The following is a 27,599-nucleotide window of genomic DNA, read 5'->3' as shown; positions in this document are numbered from 1 at the left end:
GCTGTCCACTCCAGTATTCTAGCCTGAAGAATTCCACGGACTGTATAGTCCACAGGGTTGCAAAGTCAGACACTACAGAGCGACTTTCACTTTTCAGGAGGCGGGAAGGGGGTGGGGGTAGCCCAGGAAATGGAAACCACTGCAGACAGAGGCCAGGGCAGGGAAAGCACCAGGGACAAGGAGGAGCTCCAGACCTGGAACTGAGTTCTCCCTCCAGCCTGCAGCCAGGATCCCTGCTTTCCTCCCACACAGGATGCCCCCGACAGCACCGGAAGCCCCAGCCACAGGCTCCTCTGAGCTTCAGTGGGCCTGGGTGCAGAGGAGGGGGCCTCTTGAGACAGAGACCTATGAGCTACAAAGAAAAGCACCTGCCCCACCTGGAATTGTAAGACGACCCGCCTGCAGCTCCCGGAGCCTCAGGCAGACAGCGGACCAGCCTTGGCAGGACGCCCCACAGGTCACGCACCCCTGGGCCCCACGGACCCAGATCTCCCCCGACTCTGCCGAGACCAGGCCCTGAGGGCACAGACTCCGTGCCTCCAGCTGTGGGGACCTCGGCTGCTCACTCAGGGGCACGTGGACCCACCCACCCACCAGGAAGAGACAGGCAGGGCCGGCACTCGGCCACCCTCCTGTCCATTCAGGTGAAGAGGTGCAGGGGATGGGGGGTGTCCCTACCCAGTGCTGGGACAGAGTGTGGGAGTGGGGGGGACAGGCCACACGTGGGACAGCCAGGCCAGGGGCACCTGCCAGGACAGGGGACGCTTCAGAGCAGAGGGCTGGGCATCCGCCACCTCCTGTGTGATGACGCAGAAAACACTTCATTGTACAAAACTCCCCAGTAGGCTTTAATGGTGAAAAAAACCCACAAAGTCAGTCCCAGCAAGGCAGGGGAGGTACTCCTTTAGAACTCAAAGTCTTCACCCACCATGTCAAGTGCCCAGGTGAGCTTCTCCCTCTGGGTCTTGTAGACCTTCTCCACAGGCACCTCAGACTTCTTACCCCTGCCCAGAGGAGAGGGGTTCTCGGGGGCCGGGTACAGAGGCCAGGGCGCCAGGCTACCTGACCTGCTTCTGGCACGGCCATCGGGGGCTGAGGGACGGGGGCCAGTGTCCCTGGGGCAGCCCAGGTGGCCTCCGAGCACGGCACCTGGGAAAAGCCCATGGGGCACACGGGCGACCCCGCCACCACACCCCTGTGGGTGGGGCAGCTCAGGGTCCTTCCACAGCCCAGAGCCCTCAGGCAGAGAGGACCAATGGCCAGGTTTGGCATCAGACACACAAGCCAGCCAGGTCCAGTCACAGGAAAGACCTGTGCTGACCCCAGGGCCCTGGGGACTGAACTGGGGCCACTCAGGGGTCCAGTCCCTCCTCCAGGTCACGCACCAGGTGACGCCAATCCGGGGGTCTAGGCAGATGAGCTCGGAGGTGCCCAGGGCCACCTGCTTACTCCCCTCCTTGTCTTTGGCCTGCGTGCTCACTCTCAGCAGCTGCTCCTCCAGCTTCTCCAGCAGCCGCCCCCTCTTCTCCAGGGAGCTAGTAGAAGCAGGAGGGGCCGGCCCCCGCGCTGGCATCGCCCCGCTCTGCTCAGGGCCCGGCAAGCCCAGTGTTGGGGGAGGGCTCGCTGTCCCCCACGGCCTTCCACCGTCTCCAGGGTGAGCTCCACGGGACCGGGACTCAGGGACGCCCACCCTCGGGACGGAGTGGGGACCCTCCATCCAGGCCTGACGGCACAGGAAGTGAAGTACGAAGCACACGGAAAAGGGGGCAGAGGACAGGATCAAGTGTCTGTGAGGCTCAGCGCTTACTCCCAGCACCTTAGAGAAAGGCTGATGCATCGAAGCAGGATGCAGCTCTCCACCCCACAGGCCCGTCCTGAGTCGTCCATGCGGTGCCCCGCAGATGGTGCAGGGCAGACACCCAACACCCACACGCACTTCAGCCCCGGGCCTTGTCCCAGGGACTCAGGCCCAATCCACCCGGACCCGTGCGGAAGGACCGTGTGTGGGGAACATCCCCACCAAGGCCCGGGCAGCCCCATCAGATGCTGCCGTGGGACCCAAGACAGCGCCTGTCCCAGGCTGTGGACGGGGTGGGCTGCAGGCCCAGACACGCTATGTGGCAGCTGCCAGAGGCCAAGAGGCAGCTGCTGATGCCACCGAGAGGGCTGGCAGGCGGGGGTAGGGGCGCCGGGTACACGAGTGTCATGGAAGACACGCAGTCCGCCAGCGGCTGCCCGAAGAGCCTCACTTTCCACTGAACAGAACACCCTCGGACCCAACGGCTGGCGTTCTCACTCGCACCCTGTGACTGCAAGCGCCCGTGCGCACCTGAGGACACCTTCGTGCTATAAAGCAGCCACGGTGGCAGGGAAAAAGAGGCGCCACCAGAAACGGGCGCAGACGGGAACCACGGGCAGCAGGGCCCAGCAGAGTGGGCCGGCTCTTGGGGGATACCACCAGGCTCCAACCCAACAGGGACACGGGCAAAGCCACCACCCAGTGATTTAAAACTGCCCACAAAGAATGGCCTGAGCCCAGAGGCCTTCACTGGTGAACTCTACCGAGTAGCTAAAGAAGAATTAACTCCAGCAACTCTTCACAAACGGTCACAGACGAACGGACAGCAGAGAAGGGACAACTTCCCAAGCCCCTCCAAGACTGGTGCCTCCCCAACACTGGGCCAGGGGCTGGGGGCTGTCTGAGGTGGCTGCACCTCAGAACCCTGTGAACGAGCCTCTGAAGGACAGGACCACGTGGCCTGGCGCTTCTCCCCTGCACTTCTGGGCTGCTGTACCTCTGGGCACAAGTGTAGTGTGTGCTAGATCACCAAGTATGACCAGAAAAGACAACCAGCGAACCGGGAAGGGAAGAGAAGGTTCAGCCCGACTCAGGTGGGCTGGGCCCTCCAGACACTCGCCTCTGGGACCTGCCGGCCCCTCGGGATGTGTGGTCAGCCCGTGCCTCCTGCAGCTCTGTCTTGGCCTCAGCCGCCTGCTGCTCCTTCGCCTCTATCTGCAGGGGAACAGGGGCCCGGTCAGGGCCACTCTTGCCCCACCTGGTCCACCCCAGAGACCAGCGTCCATAGCCTGTCGGCCCCACGCCCTGAAAGGGTGCCCATCTGCCCAGTCAGGGTGCCAGAGCACTGGCCCTGATCAGTTACTCTGTGGCCAGGGGACAGGGTGAGGCCAAGGTGCCCCAGACACACAGCCTTCTCCCCCAGACCCGGCCCCTGCTCCACTGACCTCCTTCCTGGACCAGAGGCCCTTCCACACCACTAGGCCGCACAGGCAGCATCTGGCCCCCTCACCCCGAGCCAGCTCTCCCCTACTGGCAGCCCTGAGTGTCCTGAGCACCTCCGAGGGCCACACAGCCCCAGGGAAGATGGGGGAATGCACGGCCACCCTCAGAGGCCCTCCGCGGTGCCCCCCGCACACCGGGGACTGAAGCATCTGCGTTGACTTCTCAAAGGTCTTAGGCGTTGTGCACTGACGGTTGCAGAGAAAGTCAACAGCCCGGTTTGCTCAGTTGTAAGACAGAAGTTTGGCAGCTACGCTGTCTTCAGCTGGAAAACGGGGGTCAGGAAGTAGCAGCCAGGACCACCCAAGTAAGCATGTGCCCAGGAAGCCCACCCCCCGTGAGGGCCTTGCAGGTGGGACTCAGGAGAAGGACCTGGGCCCAAGGCCTCACGGCAGGGGCCTCGCCAGACCCCACCTCCACGAGAGTTGGGATGAGGGGCCCAGAGAGGCCACAGCACTTGGACGGTGGGGCAGCAGGGGCGGAGGCAGCAGGAAGAGGGTTCCCACACCCCAGGGGGCCGTGCAGAGCTGGGGGTTGCCTCAAGCCTGACTCAGCAGGGGAGCGGATGGGAGACCGGGCAGGGGCCCGTGGGGGGCTCGGTCTGGGGCCCCTGACCCATTCCCTCAGGCTAAGCGAGCTACACTCCACCCCGGTCACTGACCACATGGCTCTCCTACCAGCCCAGCAGCCAGGCACCAGCACACGAGCAGGCGCCCTGTCCCCACACAGACAGCCGCTCTCCTCGGGGCAGCGCTTGCAGCTGCCCCTGCAGCATGACGCTGGTGTTGTAGGTCCGGAACACCCTGGCCGTCAGGCCATCCGTCGGGTCCTGCAGGTGCCTATTCAGGCTGGCAGTCTGAAGGTGGCGGGGAGGGTGGGGCTCAGCACGTGGCTTCCTTGGGGACAGTCTCACAGCGCTCCTCCCAGGCCCTGCCCCTGGCTCCTGGGTGGGACAGAACCGCCAGTGAGATGGAGGGCCCTCGGCCTTTGTGTGCAAGAGAAGGTGCCAGCCAGTGCTCACGCTCGCCCCCCTCGTCAGACCAGCCATTGGGTCACCCCGTCGGCACCGCTTACGGTCAGCCTGTCAAAGAGCTAGTCCCGGGGCCTTTGTTGTCCATGAACAGCTGCAGGTTCCTGTACACTTGCAGCGAAGGAAAGACGCTGTTACCGAGGTGCCCTCGTCCCCAGGCAGGAAGGAGCCTCCTGAGGATGAGCAGAGTCAAATGAGGGCCCCAGATGGACGTCTGCACGACGGGTCCCGGCTTCTCCTGGAGCAGGCAGAGCCATGTGGGGTCACATGCCGTGTGTCACAGCTGCCCTAGCCAGGCCGGCGCCACCCCCGTCCCCGCACGTCCACAGGCGGCCCCACATCCATAGTCACACTCGTCTGACGACGCAGGGCACCCAGGGACATCCACAGCCCCTTGGCCCCATCCCCTGCACCCTTGCTTCCCTCCCCGTCCTTCTGAGCGAGCGTGAATACCCTCCTCCTGTGTCTCCAGCCAGCCCCACACTGCGTGTGTCCCACGGGGCTGGACACCCGGCAGCAAGCTCCCGAGTGACCAGGACGGCCCACGTCCCCCAACCCGGTCAGTGCCTGAGCAGAGGGCCCAGCCCTCGCCCTCTGCCCCGTGTATATGCATGAAGGCACGGCCACCGGGAAGGGCCTCAACGCTCACAGCCTGACTCCAGCCTCCAGACCCATTTACAAGGAGGTTTCACCAGAGCAGCTCCGTGGAGACACGACAGCAGCGACGGCTTCTGTCACCGAGGCCCCAGTCCCCGGACAGCACTCCCTGTCCTCCCACTGATGCACGCCCGAGCTGACTTCAGATGCCCGGCACCCACTCCTGAGGGGGCGTTCCTCTGTCGCCTCAAGAGTCTCCCCAGATTCCCTGCTCTGTGCTCAGGCAGCCCGTCTGCACGTGAGGCGCGTGCAAAGTACAAGTGAGGCACGCGTGAGGCGCGCGGTCAGTGTCAGGTCTGCTCTTGCTGAGACGTGGGCCCACCCAGACAGAGGCTGATGCCGTACGGCTTGCCACTTCAGAAGGGGTGGGAATTCTGACTTCCCTTCAGACACGTGTGTACACCAGCAACTTACCACTCCCAGCTGGACCCATCGCTCCATCAGCAGGGGCATGGCGCTGAGCTCACAGGCTCAACCCCTGAACCCTGTCATTCACAGAGGGGACCCCGGAGACACTGCCAGTGACCACACCCAGCCACATGCCCAACAACCACAAGACGTTTCCCAGATGTGCTGGGAAAAGTGTGTGTGCTGGACTGAGCAGTGTCCCCTCAAAATTCACGTGCTTCTCAGAACCCCAGAACGTGAGGTTTTGGGAAACAGGGTCTCTGCAGGTGCACTTAGTTAAGACAAAGTCACAGTGGGGTGGGGTGGGGTGGGGTGGGCCCTAAACCCCCAGGGCCCCGTCCTCACGTAAGGAGACAGACGTGGTGATGACGGAGCAGACGCTGCAGTGACGCAGCCTTGAGTCCAGGTGGACGGGCACCTCCAGACACCAGGGGAGCCGGGAAGGACCCTGCGCAGAGCTGCAGAGGGCACATGGCCCTGCCAGCAGCCTACTCTTGACCCGGCCTCTCACACACCGCCCTCGCCCCCAGGACAGCAGCAGTGGCGGGCCCAATCCAGGCCGCAGGCCTTCCTGTGACTCTAGAGGCTCCGCTGGCTCAGCCGGGGCTGGCCTGCAAGGCAGACCCTGCCGCCAAGCCTGACCGGCCAGGCTAGCGGCCACTGGAGGAGAGCACCCAGACGGAGCAGCGAACTCACCCCGGCACACCACCCACCGCCCTCACCAGGCACTCACCAGCTTCTCCACCAGCACTCTGTTGTAGGAGCGGATCGAATCCTTCCCCAGGAAGTCAAACTCCACGACATCCGGGGAGCCGCTGGCCTCTGGGTACAGCTGGAAGTGCTCCACGCGGAGGCAGCAGCAGCCCCCAAGTCCGCCGCCCTCCTCCCCGTTCCCGGTCTGCAGCGCCAGCCGGGCGGACCCCCATCAGGGCATGGCGCATGTGCCCTTGGGGACACGCACAGACGGGCACACGCCCGCCCCTCCCCCGGCCCAGGGCACCGGCTCAGAACACAGAAGGCCCACTGTCCACCCCCGTCCATCTAACCCAGCCTTTGCCACCAACCAGAGCACCGTAAGGAACCCGGGGGAGGCTCAGGACCCCCCGCACCTTGTCGATGAAGTAAAGGACCATAGCGCGCTGTCTTGTCCTCATCTCTGGAGACATCCAGGCAGTCCGGTACTGGGAACAGATCTTGCCCACAGCCCCTTTCAAGCGCCAAGCCACCTCGTACTTCCCCCAGTCTCTCTCCCCCCAAAAAGGAGCAAGGAGCCCCCTTCAAACAGGGAACTGCTGACTCTCCTCCTGGGCCCCCTCTTAACCTGCTCCACTCAGGGCAGGCAAGCAGACTCCAAACTCAGTTAAAGACGGCGTAAACTTAAATTCCTTATTTTTTAAGACCAATGGCCACTGGACACACTGTGATTCCAAAACTGGCCAGTTAACACCTACGATCTCAGGGACTCCCTGCCTAAGTGGCCCGGCTAGGCCAGGGAAAGCAAGATCACACCCGGCGCACCTTCAGCTTGGAGCCGGGGTTCAGCGTGACGTACTTGATGAAGTTCTGCACGTTCTCCGTCCATGCTGCCAGCCACATGACTGTGCAGTCGCACCCGACCTCCTTCCACTGGGGGCGAGCTGGGGGCTCAGGTACTGTGGAGTCCCTGCAGAAGGAGAGTGACCCAAATCCAACGATCAGGACCCCGACACACCAGCCAGACGCCCTCTTCTCCAACGGCCGTGGGTACCGCCAGTGCTAAGTCCGTCTCAGAGCCATCTCGTTGCCCAAGCCGCTCCCTTGTGCCACCACCCCTGGCCCTCAGCTCCTGCCCATGACAGGCTCCTTCAGAGCTGCCCCGGGGGTGAACCCCATGTGTTGCGAGCCATGGCAGCTGCAAGGGTCACAGGTGGCCCTGCACGCCCGACAGGCCTGGGCTCCCAGGGTACACCTGCCGGCCCAGCTTGGCTGTGACCCCCGCAACGGAAGGACAGGAGCTCCTGCGTGCCTGTCACCACTTGAACCATGGAAAACCGTTCAAAGTACATAGATGTGTGCTCCCAGTGGGGTAAAATCTCAAGCGTGGGGCAGGGTGACGAGGGCTGGTTCAGCAAACAGCACCCAGCCTGCTGTGGACACATTCCTCTGCAGGGAAGGCGCCCTCCAGTCCACCCCACAGAGCCTGGAGTGACGGTGGGACACCCTGTGTCGGGCCCCTTCCCAGGTGAGAAAGTGAGAGTTGCTCAGTCCTGTCTGACTCTTTGTGACCCCATGGACTATTCAGTCCCTGGAATTCTCCAGGCTAGAATACTGGAGTGGGTAGCCTTTCTGTTCTCCAGGGGATCTTCCCAACCCAGGGACTGAATCCAGGTCTCCTGCTTTGCAGGCAGATTCTTTACTATCTGAGCCACCAGGGAAGCCCAAGAATCCTGGAGTGGGTAGCCTATCCCTTCTCCACTGGATCTTCCCAACCCAGGAATCAAACCAAGGGCTCCTGCATTGCAGGAGGATTCTTTACCAGCTGAGCCACCAGGGAAGCCCCCTCCCAGGTGAGGGGCGGGGCCATGGGCACCTGCTGCAGTTGATGACTACGTCCTCCGGTAGGACCCTCCTCTTCAGCCTCTCCATCTTGGGGTGGTCGCCCCGGCCTCGGACTGACCAGGGGCTCCGTCTTGAAACTGCCAATCTTCTCGCGGTGCCCATCTAAGATAGAGCAGCCAAACTCTTGCTGAAGTTTTTCCTCCTCTTCTTTGAGCTTCTGCATTAATAAAACACCATGTCGGCCTTAGTGGTGAAGAGACAGGACGCTTGCCACGTGAGCAGAACTAGTCAGAGCCCCTTCACCGCTGCAGCAGCCTGTGCAGCCCAGCGAGGAAGCAGGCCCAGCACAGGGCGCGGCCGTGACGGTCCGCTGTCACCACGAGTGGGAAGTACGGGCCCGCTGGTCCTTACGGCAGGGTCGCTGCTCCACGTGCTCCAGGTGGACACAGCACTTCTTAAATACGTCCAGGTTAGGGGCACATAACTCAAAATCAGCTGAGAATAACAGAGCGGAATCAAAGTCCCCTTCACCACTCTCTCTTGGGGCTCATCTAGAAAAATCCCTCAGGAGCAGTTTTTGTGAGAGATGGGGTCGTTTTCTGCACCACCAGCTGCCTCCCACACGAGACCCCAGAAGCCCAAGCCAGACTGAGCCCTGGGGCAGCCTGACCTGCTTCTCCTCCCTGGACAGGGCCTTCTGGGAAGCAGTCCTGTCCACAGAGTCTGTGGATCTCCGTGAAGTCACACCTGTCCAGGTGCTTGATGACCCTCCTCTCTTCTGCTGTCATTTCCTACACGAAACCATATAATCCCATCATCTAACGCAGGCAAGGGTCACACAGGCAGCGGGGACCCTCCCCCTCTGCGGTGGGGGTCCCACTCCACAGGGAATGGTGATGTCCCAGAAGCAGGAGGAACAGACACCAAGGCCACCCTGACCGGCAGCCTCTGCAACTGTCCCCCAAGAGAGCCCCTTCAGGTAGCTGCCCAGGCGTGTAGGCAGTGAGCTGAGGTGCCAGAGCTTCCTCCCAGTGGCCCTGAGTTGGGCCATGTGTCTGCATCCGAAGAAGGGTCCCCACCAGCTACCGTGTGGACTGCACGGCACTAACGGGCCCTTCACTCACTGTGAGTGTAGGCGGCCTGCCACCCCACAAGTGGTGGGAACACACACGTGCTTGGCAGCCCCTAATTCAGCCACACACACACACACACAGCCCGTGGCCCAGCCATCCCCTAGGCACCTGTGGAGAAGGGGGTGCACGGCCCCAGAGCGCCCTGTGAAGCACCCCGGTGCCCAGCAGCCAGAAAAGGCACACAAGTGGCCCCAGGGCCTGGCCTGGAGCAGCTGGAAGGGCCCGGGTGCAGAGTCCACAGGCAAAGCCAAGGCGGGCGCAGGTGTGCACAGACCCACCCAGCACCTCGTCTTCAAAGAGCTTCCCAGCGGGCAGGAAATGCCCCTCCGGGCCCCCCACAACCTCCCTCTCCCAAGCCTGGCTCTGCCTGCCCCTGCAGGGGCAGCAGAGAGGGGAAGGCGGGCCAGCGTCTGGTAGCCCGAGACCGTGGCCACGCAGGGCATACCTTCCGCCAGTCACTGAAGAAGTTGTTTTGGAAGACTTCTTTTGTATACTCACGATCCAACTTTTTCCCATAAAACGTAGCAACCTCCTCTGCTGCTAAGCTCACATTAAGGGCTTCCCTGCAGACGTGGGAAGATACGCGGATGCAGGGGGCTGGCCCTCACCCTGCTGCGCACAGCGTCCTGCCCTTTAAATCACTCTTTGTTACACACATTGTGCTGTATCAGGTTATACACTCGCCAAGACCACGGAGCTCTGATTTTTTAAATTCCGAAGCACACGCTCAATTTAAGAAGACGATCACACTTGAGCATCCTGGAGCACGTGCCAGGCCCCTGCAGAAGGCAGCCACAGGTGCTACATTTGTCCTGCTTTAATGATTTACTGAGAAGCGAAAAGCAGAGGAGAAAAGGAAAGATATAAGCATCTGAATGCAGAGTTCCAAAGAATAGCAAGGAGAGAAAAGAAAGCCTTCCTCAGTGATCAATGCAAAGAAATAGAGGAAAACAACAGAATGGGAAAGACTAGAGATCTCTTCAAGAAAATTAGAGATACCAAGGGAACATTTCATGCAAAGATGGTCTCTATAAAGGACAGAAATGGTATGGACCTAACAGAAGCAGAAGACATTAAGAAGAGGTGGCAAGGATACACAGGAGAACTACAAAAAAGAGCTTCACAACCCAGATAATCACAATGGTGTGATGACTCACCTAGAACCAGACATCCTGGAATGGGAAGGCAAGTGGGCCTTAGAAAGCATCACTACGAACAAAGCTAGTGGAGGTGATGGAATTCCAGTTGAGCTATTTCAAATCCTGAAAGATGATGCTGTGAAAGTGCTGCACTCAATATGCCAGCAAATTTGGAAAACTCAGCAGTGGCCACAGGACTGGAAAAGGTCAGTTTTCATTCCAATTCCAAAGAAAGGCAATGCCAAAGAATGCTCAAACTACCGCACAATTGCACTCATCTCACATGCTAGTAAAGTAATGCTCAAAATTCTCCAAGCCAGGCTTTAGCAATACGTGAACTGTGAATTTCCAGATGTTCAAGCTGGTTTTAGAAAAGGCAGAAGAACAAGAGATCAAATTGCCAACATCTGCTGGATCCTCAAAAAAGCAAGAGAGTTCCAGAAAAATATCTATTTCTGCTTTATTGACTATGCCAAAGCCTTTGACTGTGTGGATCACAATAAACTGTGGAAAATTCTGAAAGAGATGGGAATACCAGACCACCTGACCTGCCTCTTGAGAAACCTATATACAGGTCAGGAAGCAACAGTTAGAACTGGACATGGAACAACAGACTGGTTCCAAATAGGAAAAGGAGTACATCAAGGCTGTATATTGTCACCCTGCTTATTTAACTTATATGCAGAGTACATCATGAGAAACGCTGGGCTGGAAGAAGCACAAGCTGGAATCAAGATTGCTTGGAGAAATATCAATAACCTCAGATATGCAGATGACACCACCCTTATGGCAGAAAGTGAAGAGGAACTAAAAAGCCTCTTGATGAAGGAGAGAGAAAAAGCTGGCTTAAAGCTCAACATTCAGAAAACGAAGATCATGGCATCCGGTGCCATCTCTTCATGGCAAATAGATGGGGAAACAATGGAAACAGTGACAGACTTTATTTTGGGGGGCTCCAAAATCACTACAGATGGTGACTGCAGCCATGAAATTAAAAGACGCTTACTCCTTGGAAGGAAAGTTATGACCAACCTAGATAGCATATTGAAAAGCAGGGACATTACTTTGCCAACAAAGGTCCATCTAGTCAAGGCTGTGGTTTTTCCAGTGGTCATCTATGGACTGTGAAGAAAGCTGAGCGCCAAAGAATTGATGCTTTTGAACTGTGGTGTTGGAGAAGACTCTTGAGAGTCCCTTGGACTGCAAGGAGGTACAACCAGTCCATCCTAAAGGAGATCAGTCCTGGGTGTTCATTGGAAGGACTGATGCTAAAGCTGAAACTCCAGTACTTTGGCCACCTCATGCAAAGAATTGACTCATTGGGAAAGACCCTGATGCTGGGAGGGATGGGGGCAGGAGGAGAAGGGGACGACAGAGGATGAGATGGCTGGATGGCATCACCGACTCAATGGATGTGAGTCTGAGTGAACTCTGGCAGTTGGTGATGGACAGGGAGGCCTGGTGTGCTGTGATTCATGGGGTCGCAAAGAGTCGGACACGACTGAGCGACTGAACCGAATTGAATGATTTACTTTGCTGCTACGCTCACGTCGAAGTTTCCAGATCAACAACACCTGCAGTGTGAGGATGCACATCACCACTTAACAGAAGCAAAACTAAAGGCTCCAGAACAGACGTGTGATTAACTGTAGCAGCTGCGACCTTTAAACACCTTCCCGTTTGCCCAGTGACTTCCAACATTTTACTCTGAGCGCCGGCACTAGGGACAGCTCAGTGGAGAAGAGGGTCCAGCTCAGGAGCATGACGGCCGGTGCGGGGAGGGCCTTCACCACGGAGTTCTCTCTGCCGTTGTGCGTTTGAGAACTTTTATCACAGAACGTTGGAAAAATAAATACAAACACACATTAGTTTGATAGTAAGAAGGAGGCAGTCATGATAAAAGAACACAGTTCTTCCCCAAACTAGCTTCTGAAGAAAAGGTGAAGAAGACAGAACCAGGCCCAAGGGGCTCAGTTACTGCCCTGCTAGCATCCGCCTCCCCACAGCTGGGCCGCCCAGGTGCCTTTAAGGGGCAGAGCTGGTTCTGACAGCCATGGAACCTAGTCTAGCTCTGGAAAACAGATTCTAAACCGTAACCTACATCAACGGCGGCGTTGCAGGGGTCAAGGAAAAGAGGTGGCTGCGTGTGTGTACTGGCTGAGCGCCCCCCAGGGACAGGTTCCTGCAACCCAGCAGGAACCGGGGGGTCACCACGGGGTCACCAGGCCCCCAGGCAGGCAAGTGATGCAAGAGCCCCAGCGAAAGAGCAGAGGGCACCAGAGGCCTCCCTAGGGCGGCGCCTTGCAGGAGCCGGGAAAGCCTGCCAGCAACCAGGTGTGAACCACAGACTTGGAAGTGGCCTAGCCTGGCTCCAGGTACACGGGTCAGCCCGGACCCAGGTGGGAGAGCCACCGACAGAGCTGGCCTAGGTGGCCAGTTACCGGATGCTTAAGGCGGCCCTACCCACGGCCACTTGAGCCGCCGGGGCGGTCCTCACCGTCGTAGAAGGAACTCCCTCAGAAAGGGGCTCGTAGGGGGCCGCGAACCACGGCCCTCTGTGCTCCAGCTGCGTCCACTTCACGCCGCCCGGGCTCTTCTCCTCTTCCCTCCTGGAGGACACGCTAGAACGTTCCCACACTCACACTGCGCACAGGCCCTCCTCGCAGCCCCGTAGACCCCACCCCCGGCTGAATCAGGCGAGGGGCCAGGTCTCCCTGCTGGGGGCGGGGCGCCGGGATGGACCCTGCCCGGCCTCAGGCCACGCCCCTCTTTAAACAACCCACCGCATCTCCCAGGCCCAAAGGGAGGAGTCCCGGGGGACTCCTCCTACTTGCGCAACTACTTGTCCAACCTACTTGTCCAACCTGCTTGCGCAAAGTTGACAACCGCAACTCGAAGCTTTTTCTTGGAATGCATCTACTGAGGGTGCTCCAGCGAAAGGACCACTACAACCCTGCCAGGCTTCACACTCGGGCCTCACCCCTCTATTCCTCGGACGCTCCCTCCCCGCCCCCAGCAGGGCCCGAGCCCCCAGAGGCAGACTCTTTACTGGCTGCGGTGGGAATGTGCTGACAGCACTTGAGTCACAGCAGGGGCCACGTGGATTACACTCAGTGAGACTACCCTGGAAGCACTAGGTTAACAGAGCTCCAATAGGAGCTCCTGAGCGCAGCGCCATGCAGGCGTGAACCCACCCTGCTCTCTGGAAAGGTGGCATTTCATGCAGAGGAGAAGCCCACCGCCCTCGCTGTACTCCACACCCCCTCACAACTCAGCCCCCGTGTGACCACAGGGCCTCTGCCCACATCCCCCAGGAAAGAGCCCGGGAGCACCGCGGGCAGAAGGAAGCCTCAGCTCGGAGCACAACGGCCACTAGGGGGACTGATCGCACGTTCTGTGCCCACGATCAGAATGAATGGACTGAAGCTCCTGGAAACCAAGAAACTGGGAGTCCAGTGCGACGAGAGGCCCGTGTCAGAGCACACCCATCAGGTTCAAAACCACACTACGGTGCTGAGGCCACGCACAGCTACATGAGCAACAGATCTTACCAAAGCTGAACGGAGGAAGAAACCGCCAAATGGGGGCCCCCCGGGGAGCAGGGGTGAGAAGGGGGGGCTGCACCCCCCAGGCACGTCCGGAAACATCACGCGCTGCACCTGAGGCCTAAGGTCGCCTTCGGGGGAACCCAGGACCACGCGCGCCCTCCGCTGCGCTCCCGCCCCGCCCAGCAGCAGAGGTCAGGGGTCTGGGAGGAGCCGGGACGCGCCCTCCCTGCGCCTTCGCCCGTGGTCTTCGCTCACCTCACAGGCTCGGCGGCCGACCCTCTCTGCCAGGGCTGAAGGACTTGGGGGACGTCGGGACGCACCCTGCTCTTCAGGGGCCGTGTGCAAAAGCCCCGGCCCGCCCCCGCGGCGGAGCCGCGCCTGCCGAGCACAGGGCAGCCTGGCCCTGGGAGGCGTTCTTCCTCCGCAGGGCGTCTTCCCGGCCCCACGGCGGGCCCAGGGAGGGAAATGCGGCCCCCACGCGGTCCCTTGTCCCCGCCTTGCTCCTCCGCCCTGAGCTCTCGGGACAGCCTCCCGACGCCGCGGACAGGCCCCGGATTCAAGTCGTCCCGCCGACCCCTCCGTCCCCAGACCGTGGCCGACAGCCGCAGGATGCACATGCGGCCCCGCGACCCGCGCGCAGTTCCTCCCCATGGTGGCCTGGGAACAGCAAGGGGCCGCACTCATTAGGGGCTGCAGGAACACCCAGGGGCAGGGCTTCAGCGCGTGCCCAGCAGCTCCCGAGGGCTCCTGGTAGGTCCTCGGTAATCACACGCTCGCCTGCACACCGGGCCAGACATGGAGGAGGGGCACCTCCATGCTGTCGGAGGGCCCTACAGGTGAAGCTGGGTCAGGGCACCGTGCAAACACCAGCGCCACCTCCCAGGCGGCCCCGCGCGGCCCCACACTGCGGACCAGCCCCTCGCTGTCACCCCGTGCTCCTGAGCCCGCCCTCTTGTACCGCTGTCCCTGGATTTGACCCCGGCTCCCGCCCTGGGCAGGACGGTCCAGCGACAAGCCCTATGGGGCCGCCCGGTCCGGAGAGCTGCCAGCACAGGGCAGAGGTCCACCACTTGTCAACCGCGTCAACCTCCTGCATCTGTAAGATGGGGCTTAGGGACTGTGGGAGGTGGACACGCGCAGTTGTCAGCGTGCACCCAGAACACACGCAGCAGGCCCAGGCACGCCTGCCAGTGCCCCCGCCCAAGGGGCAGCCGGGCTTCCACAGAGACAAGCCTACCCCCACATCCCTAGTAACCCCACCCCTGCCACCAGTCCCTCAGTCCCCACGGACATCCAGTGGCTGAAGCACTGGTGCAGAGCTGCACAGCTGCAAGGGCTGGTTCTCAGCACCCAGGCGGCCATGGTGGGGGTCACCCCAATTTTGGAATGAGCCACGCACCGCTGACTGAACACGCACTAGGACAGCAGCAGCTGGTGCTCCTTAAGGCCACCTTCTGCCAGGTGTGCTTAGAGGCCTTGCATATTTCTCTTACGATCTTTCTAAAATCAAGTACATGTTGCACCTTCAGAATCCTGAAGCCACTGTGTTTTCAAATCCAGACTGCAATTCTGTAAATGGAAATGTGGCAAGACAAGAATTGTAAGAAATCTAAAAGGAAGCAGAAAAAACACCTGACAAAAAGTCCAACACCTTTTCATGATAAAAGTAAAAAAAAAAATTCAAGAAACTAGGTTGGAGGGAACCTCCACCTGAGAGCAGCCAGACACCCCACGGCTATGTGACACTCCAAGGTGCCTCGGCCCCAAGATCAGAACCAGACCTGCTATTCAACACAGTCCTGGAGGCTCTAGCCAGAGCACACACACAGGAAAGTGACTAAAATATATCAAAGTTTGAGAGGAAGAAGTAAACTGTCTTTATTTGCAGGTGGCAGGATCTTGTGTATAGAAAACCAATAAGATTCTACAAAAAAAAAGTTATTAGAGCTAGTAAGTTAATTCAACAAAGTTATGAGGTACAAGATCAATACACGAAAATCAATTTTCTTTCTTTATACCTGTAGTGAATAACTTAAGAAGAAAAGTACAAAACAACTCTATTTACAGTAGCACAAAGAAAGGAAAATGCCCAGAAGTAAATTTAACCAAATATGTAAAAGATTTGTACATTTTAAACTATAAAACATACTGAAAGAAATTAAAGAAGATGTAAGTAAACCAAAAGTCATCATATTTGTGGACCGGAAGACTTCATTTTGCTAAGATGTTAATATTCCCCAAAGTGATCCACAGATAAAACCTAATCCCCCATCAAAAGATTGGCTTCTTTGCAGAAATCGGCAACCAATCGTGCAATTCATGTAGAAATACAAGCTAACCAGAATAGCCAAAACAATCTTGAAAGAGAGGAACAAAGTTAGAGGACTTACATTCCAACTTAAAAACTTACAATAAATCATCAGTAATTAAGGCAGCATGGTGTTGGCATAAAAATAAACATACAGATCAATGCAGTAGAACTGAGAATCAAAAATAAACCCATACACCTGTGGCCAGTTGATCTTCCACAGAGTGCCAAGACCGTCCAGTAGGAAAAGAAGTCTTTTCAACAAGTGCTACTGAGCATGCAAAAGACAAAGGGGGACACAATCCTTGCAAGTTAAAATGGATTAAAGACCTAGAGCTAAAACGATAAAACCCTAAGGGGGAAAAAACAACAGGTTGTGAACCTTCATAACCCTGGATTAGTTAATGGTTTTTAAATGTATCAAAAGTACAAACAAACAGAGATAAGACAACTAAAGTGAACTCAAAATTTAAAAACTTCTGTGCCTCAAAGGACACCATCAATAATATAAGAAGAGAATCCACAGAAAGGGAGAAAAAGTTTGCAAATCATGTCACTGATGAGTCTAGTGTTCGGAATATGTAAAAAACTCTTACATCTAAACCGGAAAAAGATAAACAGCCCAGCTAAAATCAGAGGCAGAAACAACCAGATACTTCTCCAAAGAGACACCAATGGTCAGTAAGCATGAAGATGCTCAACATCCTTACCCAGCAGGGAAATGCAAAGCAAACACCCACCCAGGCCATAAGCCTTCACCTGTCCCTTCACAGTAGCAATTCCACAAACAGTAACCCTGTTTCCAATACAAGGGAAACAAGACTCAGAAAATCTTAACTTTCCCAGAATCACTCCGTTGGATGCAGCAGATACTCACCCCAAGACCAGCAGCCCCCTTCACAAGGCATGAAACTGCCCAGCAAAAATGTGACACAAGCCACACACGGATTTTAAATCGTTTAAAACCGATTTGATTTTTTGTAATATAGTTAATTTCAACCAAAATATCTTAAATATTGTCATTATAACATATAACGACTTCCCTGGTGGCTCAGACAGTAAAACATCTGCCTACAATGCGGGAGACCTGGGTTTGATCCCTGGGTGGGGAAGATCCTCTGGAGAAGGAAATGGCAACCCACTTCAGTACTCTTGCCTGGAAAATCCCATGGACGGAGGAGCCTGGTAGCTACAGCCCATGGGGTCGCAAAGAGTCGGACACAACTGAACGACTTCACACACACATAACGTATAATAAACATAAAAAAATAGTGAGTTCACATTCTTTTTCCTACTACTGAAATCACCACGTCTCCACTGGGGCCAGCTACATCCCGGATGCTCACAGCCATGTGCGGCGGGCGGCCACGGGTGGGACAGCTCAGGTAATGGCTGACAGTCCCACGTCTGCTCCTCTGCTCAGTGGCTGCGCGACCGTGAGCAAGTTACTCTACCTCTCTGTACCTTGGGGTCCTCATCTGAAAAGTGGAAATAGTACCTGCCTCATCAGGACTGGATAAAAGCAATGCAGACCCAGAACAAGCGCTTCATGGGGGCCGGTTCTCACCAGCATCACGTGAGACCTGCACATCAAAGCTCTCCGGTCCCCACTGCAGCATTCTGGGGTACCCACCACAGGCGCACAGCTGGCAGAAAAGGCGAGCGCTGACAGCGTGACCTCTTCCTCCGGCTCCCAAGAGCCTGAAAGAGGCCTGGAGGCGCTGGGGGAACTGGGGCTCCTGGGTCGTGACAGGTTGGGGGCGGTGACCGACGGCGGGGCGCGGGGCGGGGGTACCATCTCCACCTGCCTGCTCCTCCTCCACCTGCCTGCTCCTCCTCCCCCGCCCTGCGGTGGCTTCCCCGGGCCTGTTCTTGCTGCTGCCTCCACACGTGGTCGCCCAGAATGGTTCCTCCTCGCGGCCTCTGCGCTGCTCCAGACCGCGCCGACGCTTCTGTCGCTTCTGCTGCTGCACTTCCTCCCCCGGGGGGCGGTGTCCGCGCTCAGAGGCCCCCCCAGCTCTGCACTCCCGCGTCTCCCTTCCTCTCCTTCCGTGGCCCCTGCCCCACCTGTGTTCTCTTTCCTTCTTCTGTCTTTTCTGGAAACTACACTCTCTGATGCAGCCTCACTGCCAGCACCCCATCGTTTCATCCTCTTCTTTAACCTCTTCAGCCCCCGTCTTTCCCCGGCTTGATCTCACCCGGCAGCCCCTTGCTCCCCACCAACTCTACCCCACTGTCGGTATCGGCCAGCGTCCCCGCAGGGGACAGTCCTCTGGCCCCCGTCCGCTCGTCTGCCCGGCAGCACGTGGCGCCCGTGTCCCTGTCGCCCGCCGAGCCCACGCCCCACTGCTGCAGCCACCCCCACCCCCCACCCCCCCAACCCCCCGGCTCCTCGTTCCTCAAGCCCTTTCCACCTTTTCTCTTCCGATTTTCTTCCTTTATTTTCCTTCCATTTACTTTCTACCTTCGCCCCATCCTTTCCCCGCTTGTGTCCACTCGCTCCGCATCTCCCTCTTCCAGGGTGCGGGGCTGCAGGACCTTCTCATCCTGGCCGCTGGCCGTGCTCTGCAGAGCCCCGTCTTCAGAGGACACCCGGAGAGCACCAAGGGTCAACTTCCTCTCGCGCCCGGGGCTTTGTGGTCGCCTCAGAACCTTGTGCAAGAGAGAGCACACAGAGTGGGCCGCGCTGCCGGCCAGCGCCCTGCCCTTCCCCACAGGGCTGCCAGCAGAGGGCACCCCACCCAGGCCACGTCCCCGCTGCCCTTGAAGCAAGCTCAGCAGATGGCGTGTGTCTCAGCCCTGGTGGCCCTCGTCAGGAGTGGGCCCAGGGCAGCGCACGGCCCCATCCGCCAACCACGAGACCAGAGAGCACCCAGGCTCCACAGACTCATCTCATACACATTCCTATTAGCAAGGCGGACAAGTCAGACAGTGAGGTCATTCACTGTCTTCTACTTTCTGGCCACACTGCAGGAGACCACACACCACAGACGGAAGCTGTACCCCCTGAAGTGGAACCGCAGAGTCCTAACCACTGGACCTTCAGTGAAGTCCCCACTGTCTTCCTACACTTGCAAGACTGAACACCCAAGCACGATTACTTAGAAAGTTGATCATGATGTAACACCTGAAGATGTCACCTGGCCTTTTTTCCTGGACAGCTTTTCACGATATTTGTCTTCACTGGCTTGCTGATCTCTGCAGATCTAGAATACAAAACTAGACATAAATACATAGATCTGCTGCTCACTTAGAAAGCTCACCACTTTGAAAACAGTGGAAAGATTCAAAATAACAGGGAGTACAGAGTCTCCAGTCTTTTCAGTGGACTTTTCTCTGCTTTTCACAATGGGCTTGGAACTACAAGCATATTCACACCTGCAGGCGGGGGGCTGAATGAGCACGACGGCAGTCTGATACGGACAAGCCGCTGGAAGCCGTGACCACCCCTGGCACACCTCTGGCCAACAGGAGACCTGCTGGAGCTGCAGAGGGAGCAGCTGGCGGGCCGCCTTGCCCCTCACCGGGCCCACCTCTGCCCCGGTCAATACTGACTGCCAGGGAACCATCAGCTTAGAAGAGCGATCCTTCAAGAGTAACCTTTAGGCAGCACCTTCAGGAACAAAACCCAAACTAAACGGAGCGACTAGATATAATGGGCAGAGGCAGGGCGCCCCCTCGGCTGCCATGCAAACACCCCCCACAGAGCATGCCCTGTGGGGAACAGGGATAAGGCTGGGAGGTACGGCCGTCCCACTACCAGCTGACTGACCACCCAACTCAGCCCACACCCACGAGGATGGCTACTCCAGGAGACGGCGAAGGACAGGGGAGCCTGGCTTGTGGCAGTCCATGGGGCTGCACAGAGTCGGACACGATTTAGTGACTGAAGAACAACAAAAAGAATGGCTACTACAAAAAAGATGGAAAATGACGATCACTGGCAGGGACGCGGAGAACTCAAGCTCCTCGTGTGTTGCTGGTGGGATGTTAAACTGTGCGGTCACCTGGGAAACAGCGTGGCAGCTCCTGAGCCAGGCAAGCAACTCCCACGAGACCAGCAACTGTCCTCGAGGTGTTCAAAGCACTGCGTGTGAGGTCGCAGCAGCAGTATTCACAACAGCTCAGAGGTGGAAACAACCCGAAACACCCACCAGCAGATGACTGGATACTCAAGAGGCAGTATGTTCAAACGGAAAAATATTTTCAGCCATAAGAATGGAGTACTGATACACAGGCTACACTGTGGATGAATCTCGAAAATACATTAAATGAAAAAAGCCAGACACAAAAGGACCACTACAGTACGGCCCACTTGTACAAAATACTCGGAACAAGGAAGTCCGCAGAAACAAAGGCCGATTAGACGTGGTCCGGGGCTGGGCGAAGAGGGGAAGGAGTGGTGTGGGGTTTCCCTTGGAAGTGATGCAGAAATTCTGGAGTTAGTGCTGATGGTTGCCCAAGACTGTGAGTGTGCCAAGTGCCACTGGGTTGTACACTCTGAAATGGTTAAAATGAATTCTACCTTAAGAGTGTTATCACGATAAAAAGAAACACAATAGGGAAGTTTCTGAAATTTTCTGACGTTTTCCAGGAGAGAAAAAGGAAAGCTGGAAGAGAACACCAGGCACGGAAGAAGCCCTGCCTCTGCCCACAGCACGGGGCTGCGCCTTTATGTCTGCCCAGACAAGCAGGTCCCTAAAACTTCAGCAGCAGGTGGCCACTGGTAATGCTATACCGCAACGTGGACGTGCGTGGGCTGCAGAGCCTGCTCAGAGTGCGCCCAGGGCTCCCAGTGAGCCGGAGAGCCAGGGACACAGGCAGGGCAAGAGGGCAGGGGGCGCGAGGCAGCAACAGCAGCCAGAGAGGGAGCGGCCCACCCCCAGCCCAGCCCAGCACACCTGACAGGACCCAAGCCAGCTACTTCTGTACTTGGAGGCCAGGCGCTTCATTCCAAACTGGAAATACTATTAGAACAACAGAGCTCGAACTGCCTGATTTCAAAGCTTAGACTCCTTTCACCACGAACTGAAACGCAAATCCTGTCATCAGGCCACGCAGTTGTTCCCAGCACCAAAGTTTCCAAAAGCAAACCTACCCTGGTTTTTTCCATCAGGTTTTTTTTCTTGGTTTTACTGGACAAAGGGAGCTATTTACACTGCCCTCTGAGACAAGAAAGCGGCAGAAAAGAGGATGTAAAGAAAGGTCAGTGACAACTGTATGCCTAATGCCTTTTAAACTGTTTTTGGTTCTATTCTTTGAAACACAATTTGGTTACATTGATTGTTAGCTTGTTTACAATTATTTCTGATGAGATTCTTTATTTAAAAGGAAAACCCTGAAAAGGAGGACCAAGGGCGACTGAGAGGGCCAGTCTTCAGGTCTGTGGCCTGACATGTGGGCTCTCACAGAACAAGCAGGAGACTGCTTCCCTGCGGCAGCTCGTTACCAGTCACTCTGTGGTTCTACTGCATTCTCAACTTCTGCCCACGTGAAAGCGAAGACTGGATTAAAACCAGGGAGGGCAGGTCCCAAGTCCACGGCCAAGGCCAGACTCAGAGGTGACGTCACTGCCCCTCCCACCATATGCTCACCTGCACAGAGGAAAGGGACACAGAACAAAGCTTACCCAGTATCTTTGGAAACGGAGAAGGTATTTTCTTCTTTCAGGTACTGCTGTGAGTCATAAAAGACAGAGCTTTCCTGAGAACAATTTCATGTTGCAGTAAATGGTTAGAACTGTTAAAACATAAAAGCGACCACCACCAGTGTGTCCTACAGGTGGCCCCTGGAAAGACCAGACATGATCCTCAGGAAGTGAGCAAGTCAGATCCAGGCCTTTGAGACACCCCTGGCCAGCGACTTCCTCAGAACTCAGTAAGCAGGTGGCAGCCACGCCAAAGGGTTCTCAGGAGGAATAACCGACAACCCCCCACCAGGCCCGATCCCAAGGACCAGGCACAACGCAGAAGGCAGCCTTCTGAAATTAGAAATCAAGGTATTTCACAAGAACACGAAGTGCATATTTTAAAAACTATCAAGATGACATGGAAATGAAGAAAGGCTTGTGGGTTTAAAAAAAAAAAAGAATATAACTTACTGAAGACTGTAAGTTTAAAAATGGAACATTTAACAGCAAATGAACGATTCAAAACTGGTCTTTCCCACATCTCCTGATTTTTTGACTTGGCTCCTTCACTTTCTGTTTCTTTGGGTTTTCTAGGTTCATCTGGTCAGTATTCTCCCTATTCTTTTAATGAAAAAAAAAAATGTAATGTGAATCCCAAGGGAGGAAATGCAAAGCCAACACTGAAATGATGACTCCGGCTGGAAGAAACACAAACTTCACAAGAGAGTGACAGGCTTGCCCTTCTGTCTTCCTCCCCAGCCCGACAGTCTCCTTGCTTGGTACCACCTGGGCCTCGTGTGTGTGCACAGGCTGCTCCCATCCTATTTTCCGTTAGTCCAGGGATCAGGTCAGTTAGACTAGGCTGTTTCAAGAGCTGAGCCAGCTCATTAACAAAAATCACAATTCACTGAGCAAAGGCCACGTCTGCCCAGAAGCATTCAGTTACCTCCTGCTGCTGCTAAGTCGCTTCAGTCGTGTCCGACTCTGTGCGACCCCATAGATGGCAGCCCACCAGGCTCCCCCGTCCCTGGGATTCTCCAGGCAAGAACACTGGAGTGGGGTGCCATTTCCTTCTCCAATGCATGAAAGTGAAAATTGAAAGTGAAGTCGCTCAGTCGTGTCTGACTCTTAGCGACCTCCTGAGGGCAACCTTATCCTTCACCAAGAAAGGCTTCAAACCGGATACTGGACCGTCTCCCATCATGGCTTCTTTATCTGTAATTGTCTGTCTGCAACTGTAAGAAAACACAGTGGAGATGCCTCACAGAGGAGCCCAGGTGGGCAGCAGGTCAGTCGGTGAGGGGGTGAGCCTGGGCCCACGTGCAGGGGCAGCCTATTGTCCGTCATACCTGTGGCCGGTGGTCCCACTGGCCGCGTCTACCTCTAAAACACAGCAAGAGCTAAATCACGTCCACCCACAGCCAAGAGAAGAGCCAGGCCCTCTGCTCAGGACGCCTCTCTGAATCTCCCCCGGGACCGACAGGCACACCAGCAGGTGCTCGGTGTCCTGACGCCATTACCAGGGAAACGGTCTCTAGGCAGAGTTTCAGTTAACAAGTCCTGAGCGTTTCCCTGCGTTTTACGTGTCATTATCTTTATATTTTTAAACCTCACAATTGACCATCTTGAAGGCAAGCATAACTCCACTGGAAACAGCCCGTTTGCCAATTCTGCGTGAGTACTTACGGCCTTAGAGGCACCAGCCAAAAGGAAGAGGAAAAAAATGCTGTTAACTCGGGGTGTTTGTTACAAGATGAATGCCAGTAGGCAACAAAGACAAAGAAGGCAGCTGAGAACTCAGGAATGCGGCGGGTGGCTCCAGGACCTGGACGACCCGGGGCGAAGGCGGAGACTCGGGTCCAGGGCGCCCCCCTGCCCCAGAGGATGTGCCCCGAGCAGCAGCCCAGGGCCCATTCCGCTCGGGCTCAGGGCCCTGCAGGCTCGTGCACAGAAGGGGGACCAGAAGGAAAGTCCCCCTCCGGGCCCCACTTGCCACGTGCTCACTGGGCCAGGACAGTGGGGGCAACAAGGAGGTCTTCGCCCAAGTGTGTGTGAGTGTGAACACGTGTGTGTGAACGTGCGTGTGCACCTGCAGGCTGGGTTTGGGGAAGGACTGGTGGGTGTGGATGTGATGGTGCAGACACCGGGTTGGCGAGGTGCTGTCAGGTTAGGGAAGATAACCACCCCCTACCACTGCACTTAGAGCGTTGAATGGACCTCAGTGGGCAAGACAGCTTGTGGGGCAGGGAATCCTGCGGGCAACACTGTGCCTGGTCCCTTGGGAGACAGCGGTGAGGTCAGCCAGCTCAGGGTGATGAAGCTGGGGATGAGAGGAGTTGAGGATGGCACTCAGGGCTCCAGGTTTCATGTCTGTATGGGTGGGGTGTCCTGTGACCCTAAAACCCCATCACAGGTAAACCACCTAAAAACATACCTTAGGTGAAAACAGAGGAGGCCGTTACAAACATGCTCCTTATTTTACAATTTGGTTGTTGTTTTATAACTCCTGGTGCCTTTGTTTGACGTTATTAAAGATTCCATTTTCCTACTCTCTTAACAAATGGGCGTTAGGTAAATAGCTGTTTTCCTGCTTTGGTGAATAATGGCCAGACGGAAGTCTTCTGTCGTCTCTACTACCTCTCGCTGCCAGCCAAGTGTGTGCGGGGCAAGTTTTGCATAAAGATGGCATCTAATCTACAATTGCGCCTGGATTTGCTAGAGCCTCACGGAGGCTGAACTCATTTTATTCTGAACGCCACAGGAGCGATAACCAAAAAAGGATACCATGAAGGCGACATCTATCATATGCTTCTTAAAAAACCCCATTGTCAGCATCAGTGACAATGGCATTACCGCTCAGTCACTGAGATTAAAAATTAGTCATACGTGGAAAATAGAAACAGGTTTTCAGGGAGAAGGAAGCTTTGGTTCCACTGAATTATGCCCCTTTTTTGCTTGGTAAATAAATGATGCATATTTTCTGATGATATATATTTTCGAGGGAACCTACGTCTAGGTGGTCCAGGATTTGGCATAAGAGCCTTGTTGTCAGTTGACTGAGTGGGAGGCGGCAAACACATTTCATAAATTGTATCCCAGACAGCCTGACAACAGGGTGTTCAGTTGTGACGTCAGAGTTACCTCCACCCAGAAACTGAGTCTTTCTGGATCAGGTCGCAAAGGAATGAGTCTTTGGGATGAAGGGTGTTTTCCTTCTCCTAGGTGCCACAGTCTATCAGAGGCACAGTCCATGTGCAAAGCACACTCAGCTGCCCCCTCACCCATTTAAACCCTGGCTAAACCCAGGCGTCCGGGCAGCCACAAGCCAGCGGGGGCCCCCCTGCCAGGAATCCCCACTCCCTGTCCTTAGCTGTCCCCCTCCTCCCCTGCTGTGACCTCCAGCACCCCTCCCCGGCCCACTCTCAGCAAGGACCTTGCTTCCTATGTCACCAACACGCAGCAGCAGCCGGCAGGGAGCGTCTGCATCCCCCACCCACGTGCGCCCTGCCTGTGACCCGGGCTCTGCCTCCTCCTGTACCTGAGGCTGTACCTCCTGTACTTCCTCCTATGCCTGCAGCTCCCTCCGTTAAAGGCCAGCCAGCCCCTCAGCTCTCCCCGGACCCCACAGCCACGTGTCCCACCAGTTCTCTGCGCCCCCAGAGCAGAACTCCCCACATGTGCTCACTTCCTGTCCTCTGGCTCACTTTTGATTCTCTCAAAGAATCACACACACCCCCACACCCTGCTGACAGGCCCTGGCAAGGTCTCCAACGCCCTCCACCACCTTTCCTGGCCATGTCCCGTGGGCTGTCGGCGGCGTGGCACAAGGCCACGCTCATGGGCGCTCCTTGGAGCCCGCCCCTCCCGCCCCATCCCTCTGGGTGGCTTGTGGCCCAGCCCTGCTGCCCCAGCCGCTCCTCCTCTCCCTGGCGCTGCCATGAATGGCCGTGCCACCTGTCCATAACTGTCCCAGCACAGGCGGCCCTGCCTGCAGCCTGCCCCAACCTGGCCTCCACTCCTCCAGAGCACAAGGTGGTCCTTCGGCCACAGGATCCACCAAGAGGACTGTGGGGAGGCCTCAGCGGGGAAAGACCTGCAGGCACCTCCAGCCATCTGCCCGGGATCAGACCAGTAACCGCCGTGCTCTGGGAGTCCTCACCTTGCAGTGTTGTAAGGATGAAACCAGTTCCCCAGAGGGGCCAGAAAAATGTCTGTGGAGCCAGGCCACAATTCCAGACTACAAGGACCTTCCTTAGACCTCATCCTCCTAAAGAACCATTTCCCCAGAAGCACCTTCCTTGCTCAAAGAGACCTCTCCTTCCCACCCCACATGCACCACGTGTCCTGGAGGGAGAGAGCGCAGACGTGGCCAAGGACAGCGTGCTGGGCACTCGGGGGCCCGGGCCAGGTGCCCCAAAGAAGAAGACTTTTCAGGAGCTCTCTCTCTGCTCCCAAGAGACTTTTATAGGTGCCCTCTGCTCACTTTCCCCCCAAAAAAATGACTCTCAATTTGCCTTCAAATAAGAATAAATACGTGTGTCTGTTCCCTGAGCCTTTGACAGCCCTGAGCTGGCCCCAGGACTTGGGAAGGATTGATGGCCCCGCCTCACTGGGAAGCCGGGTGCATCTTTTACTAAAGGTGGTTTCCCAGTGATGAATGGCTTTCTCAGGAACACAAAATTGTTGATTGTATTTACAAACAATTCCTTTTTCACATCCCGTTGATTCTTCTCCAGCGTCAGTCCCTCGGTGACGCCCTCACAGTGATGCATCGGTGGCTATTACCACCATTGATTAAGGCTTCCTGTGGTCCTGCGGTGCCTGGTATGCCATTTGTCACAGACAAGTGGCTCGAACACAGCAGTATATCATGCTCCCTTCGGGCTTTACGGTTATTTATTCTTCAATTTATGTTGCGTACCCTCTAAGTAGAGGCACACACCAAAACTCCAAAATCTTAGCATGCCACAACAGTGAGCAAGTATGTGAGTAATGGAATTCTTTGCCAATCCTGGGCCTCCGGAGCCTGACTCCTCTGCCCCTCATTCTGAAAAAAATGCAAATGTAAATAAACAGTGTCAGCACCGTCCTAATTGAGACTTGGGACCAGAGAGAAAGTCAATGAAAGTGCCACAACTTTTCACCAAGTCACCTGACATTTAGCAACAAACTGAAAGCTCCCAGACCCAAATCCTGCAGTGCCTCATCAATCAAAGTAACCCGATCCAGACCAGATGGGAATTTTCTAGAATCAGCTGCTCTCTCTGGGTTTCTCTGTCCCACCTCCTCCTCCTAGTACATTTTTGGCTCCCTTGGGCATTCCCCATGGAGCAGGATGTGTGTGGAGAAGGTGCTGGATGCCGTGAGGGTCCTGGCTTTTTCAGCTGCATGGCCGCTGGGTCTTGGGCCAGCCGGTGACTCTCCAGATGGGCTCTCAGAACAGAGCCCAGCTTTCTTCCAATTCAAAGATGGTTCACACTGAAAGCCCATCTGGTTTGCATGTGCAAAGTACCGATCCGTGTAAAATTGTGAGCCAGAGCCCATCAGGACTTGTACTGCCATGGAGAAAAATTAATTTTCTCACAGTTCTGGAGGCAAAGTCCAAGATCGAGGAGCCAGCCAATTCAGCTCCTGTGAAGACTGACTCTCTTCCTGGTTTGCAGACGGCCACCTTCTCACTGTGTCCTCATGTGGCTGAGAAAGCAAACTCTGGTCTCTCTCTCTTGTTATTTTCTTTGGTCCCACCATACAGCTTGTGGAATCTTAGTTCCCCAACCAGGGACCAAACCTGGGCCCTTGGCAGTGAAAAGTGGAGAGTCCTAACTATGGGCCCGCCAGGGAACCCCCTGGTATCGCTCTTTTTATAAACACACTAATCGCATTGTGGGGTCCACACCCTCAGGTCAGTTCA

The 27,599-nt window shown here is 56.3% G+C and overlaps 1 protein-coding gene and 1 long non-coding RNA gene across 2 annotated transcripts; both read right to left on the bottom strand.

Annotated features, from left to right (window-relative positions):
* Positions 1-824: 824 nt before the first annotated feature.
* On the bottom strand, positions 825-2,369 carry TOP1MT (DNA topoisomerase I mitochondrial). The gene is made up of 2 exons (XM_061438278.1): positions 1,386-2,369; positions 825-1,004 (listed from the first exon to the last, which is right to left on the bottom strand). Exons 1-2 carry the CDS (start codon positions 1,835-1,837, stop codon positions 905-907), a joined length of 552 nt encoding a protein of 183 aa, XP_061294262.1. The 5' UTR covers positions 1,838-2,369; the 3' UTR covers positions 825-904.
* Positions 2,370-3,049: 680 nt separating this feature from the next.
* Positions 3,050-13,556, bottom strand: LOC133260148 (uncharacterized). The gene is made up of 4 exons (XR_009740670.1): positions 12,701-13,556; positions 7,909-8,093; positions 6,946-7,056; positions 3,050-6,600 (listed from the first exon to the last, which is right to left on the bottom strand). It is a non-coding gene; the product is annotated as an uncharacterized LOC133260148 (long non-coding RNA).
* Between the last annotated feature and the right edge of the window lie 14,043 nt (positions 13,557-27,599).

This window comes from Bos javanicus, chromosome 14 (genome assembly GCF_032452875.1).
Source record: "Bos javanicus breed banteng chromosome 14, ARS-OSU_banteng_1.0, whole genome shotgun sequence".
NCBI classification, from domain to species: domain Eukaryota; kingdom Metazoa; phylum Chordata; class Mammalia; order Artiodactyla; family Bovidae; genus Bos; species Bos javanicus.
Note: the sequence above shows the minus strand (reverse complement) of the source record. Positions and strands in the feature narration are given on the sequence as shown.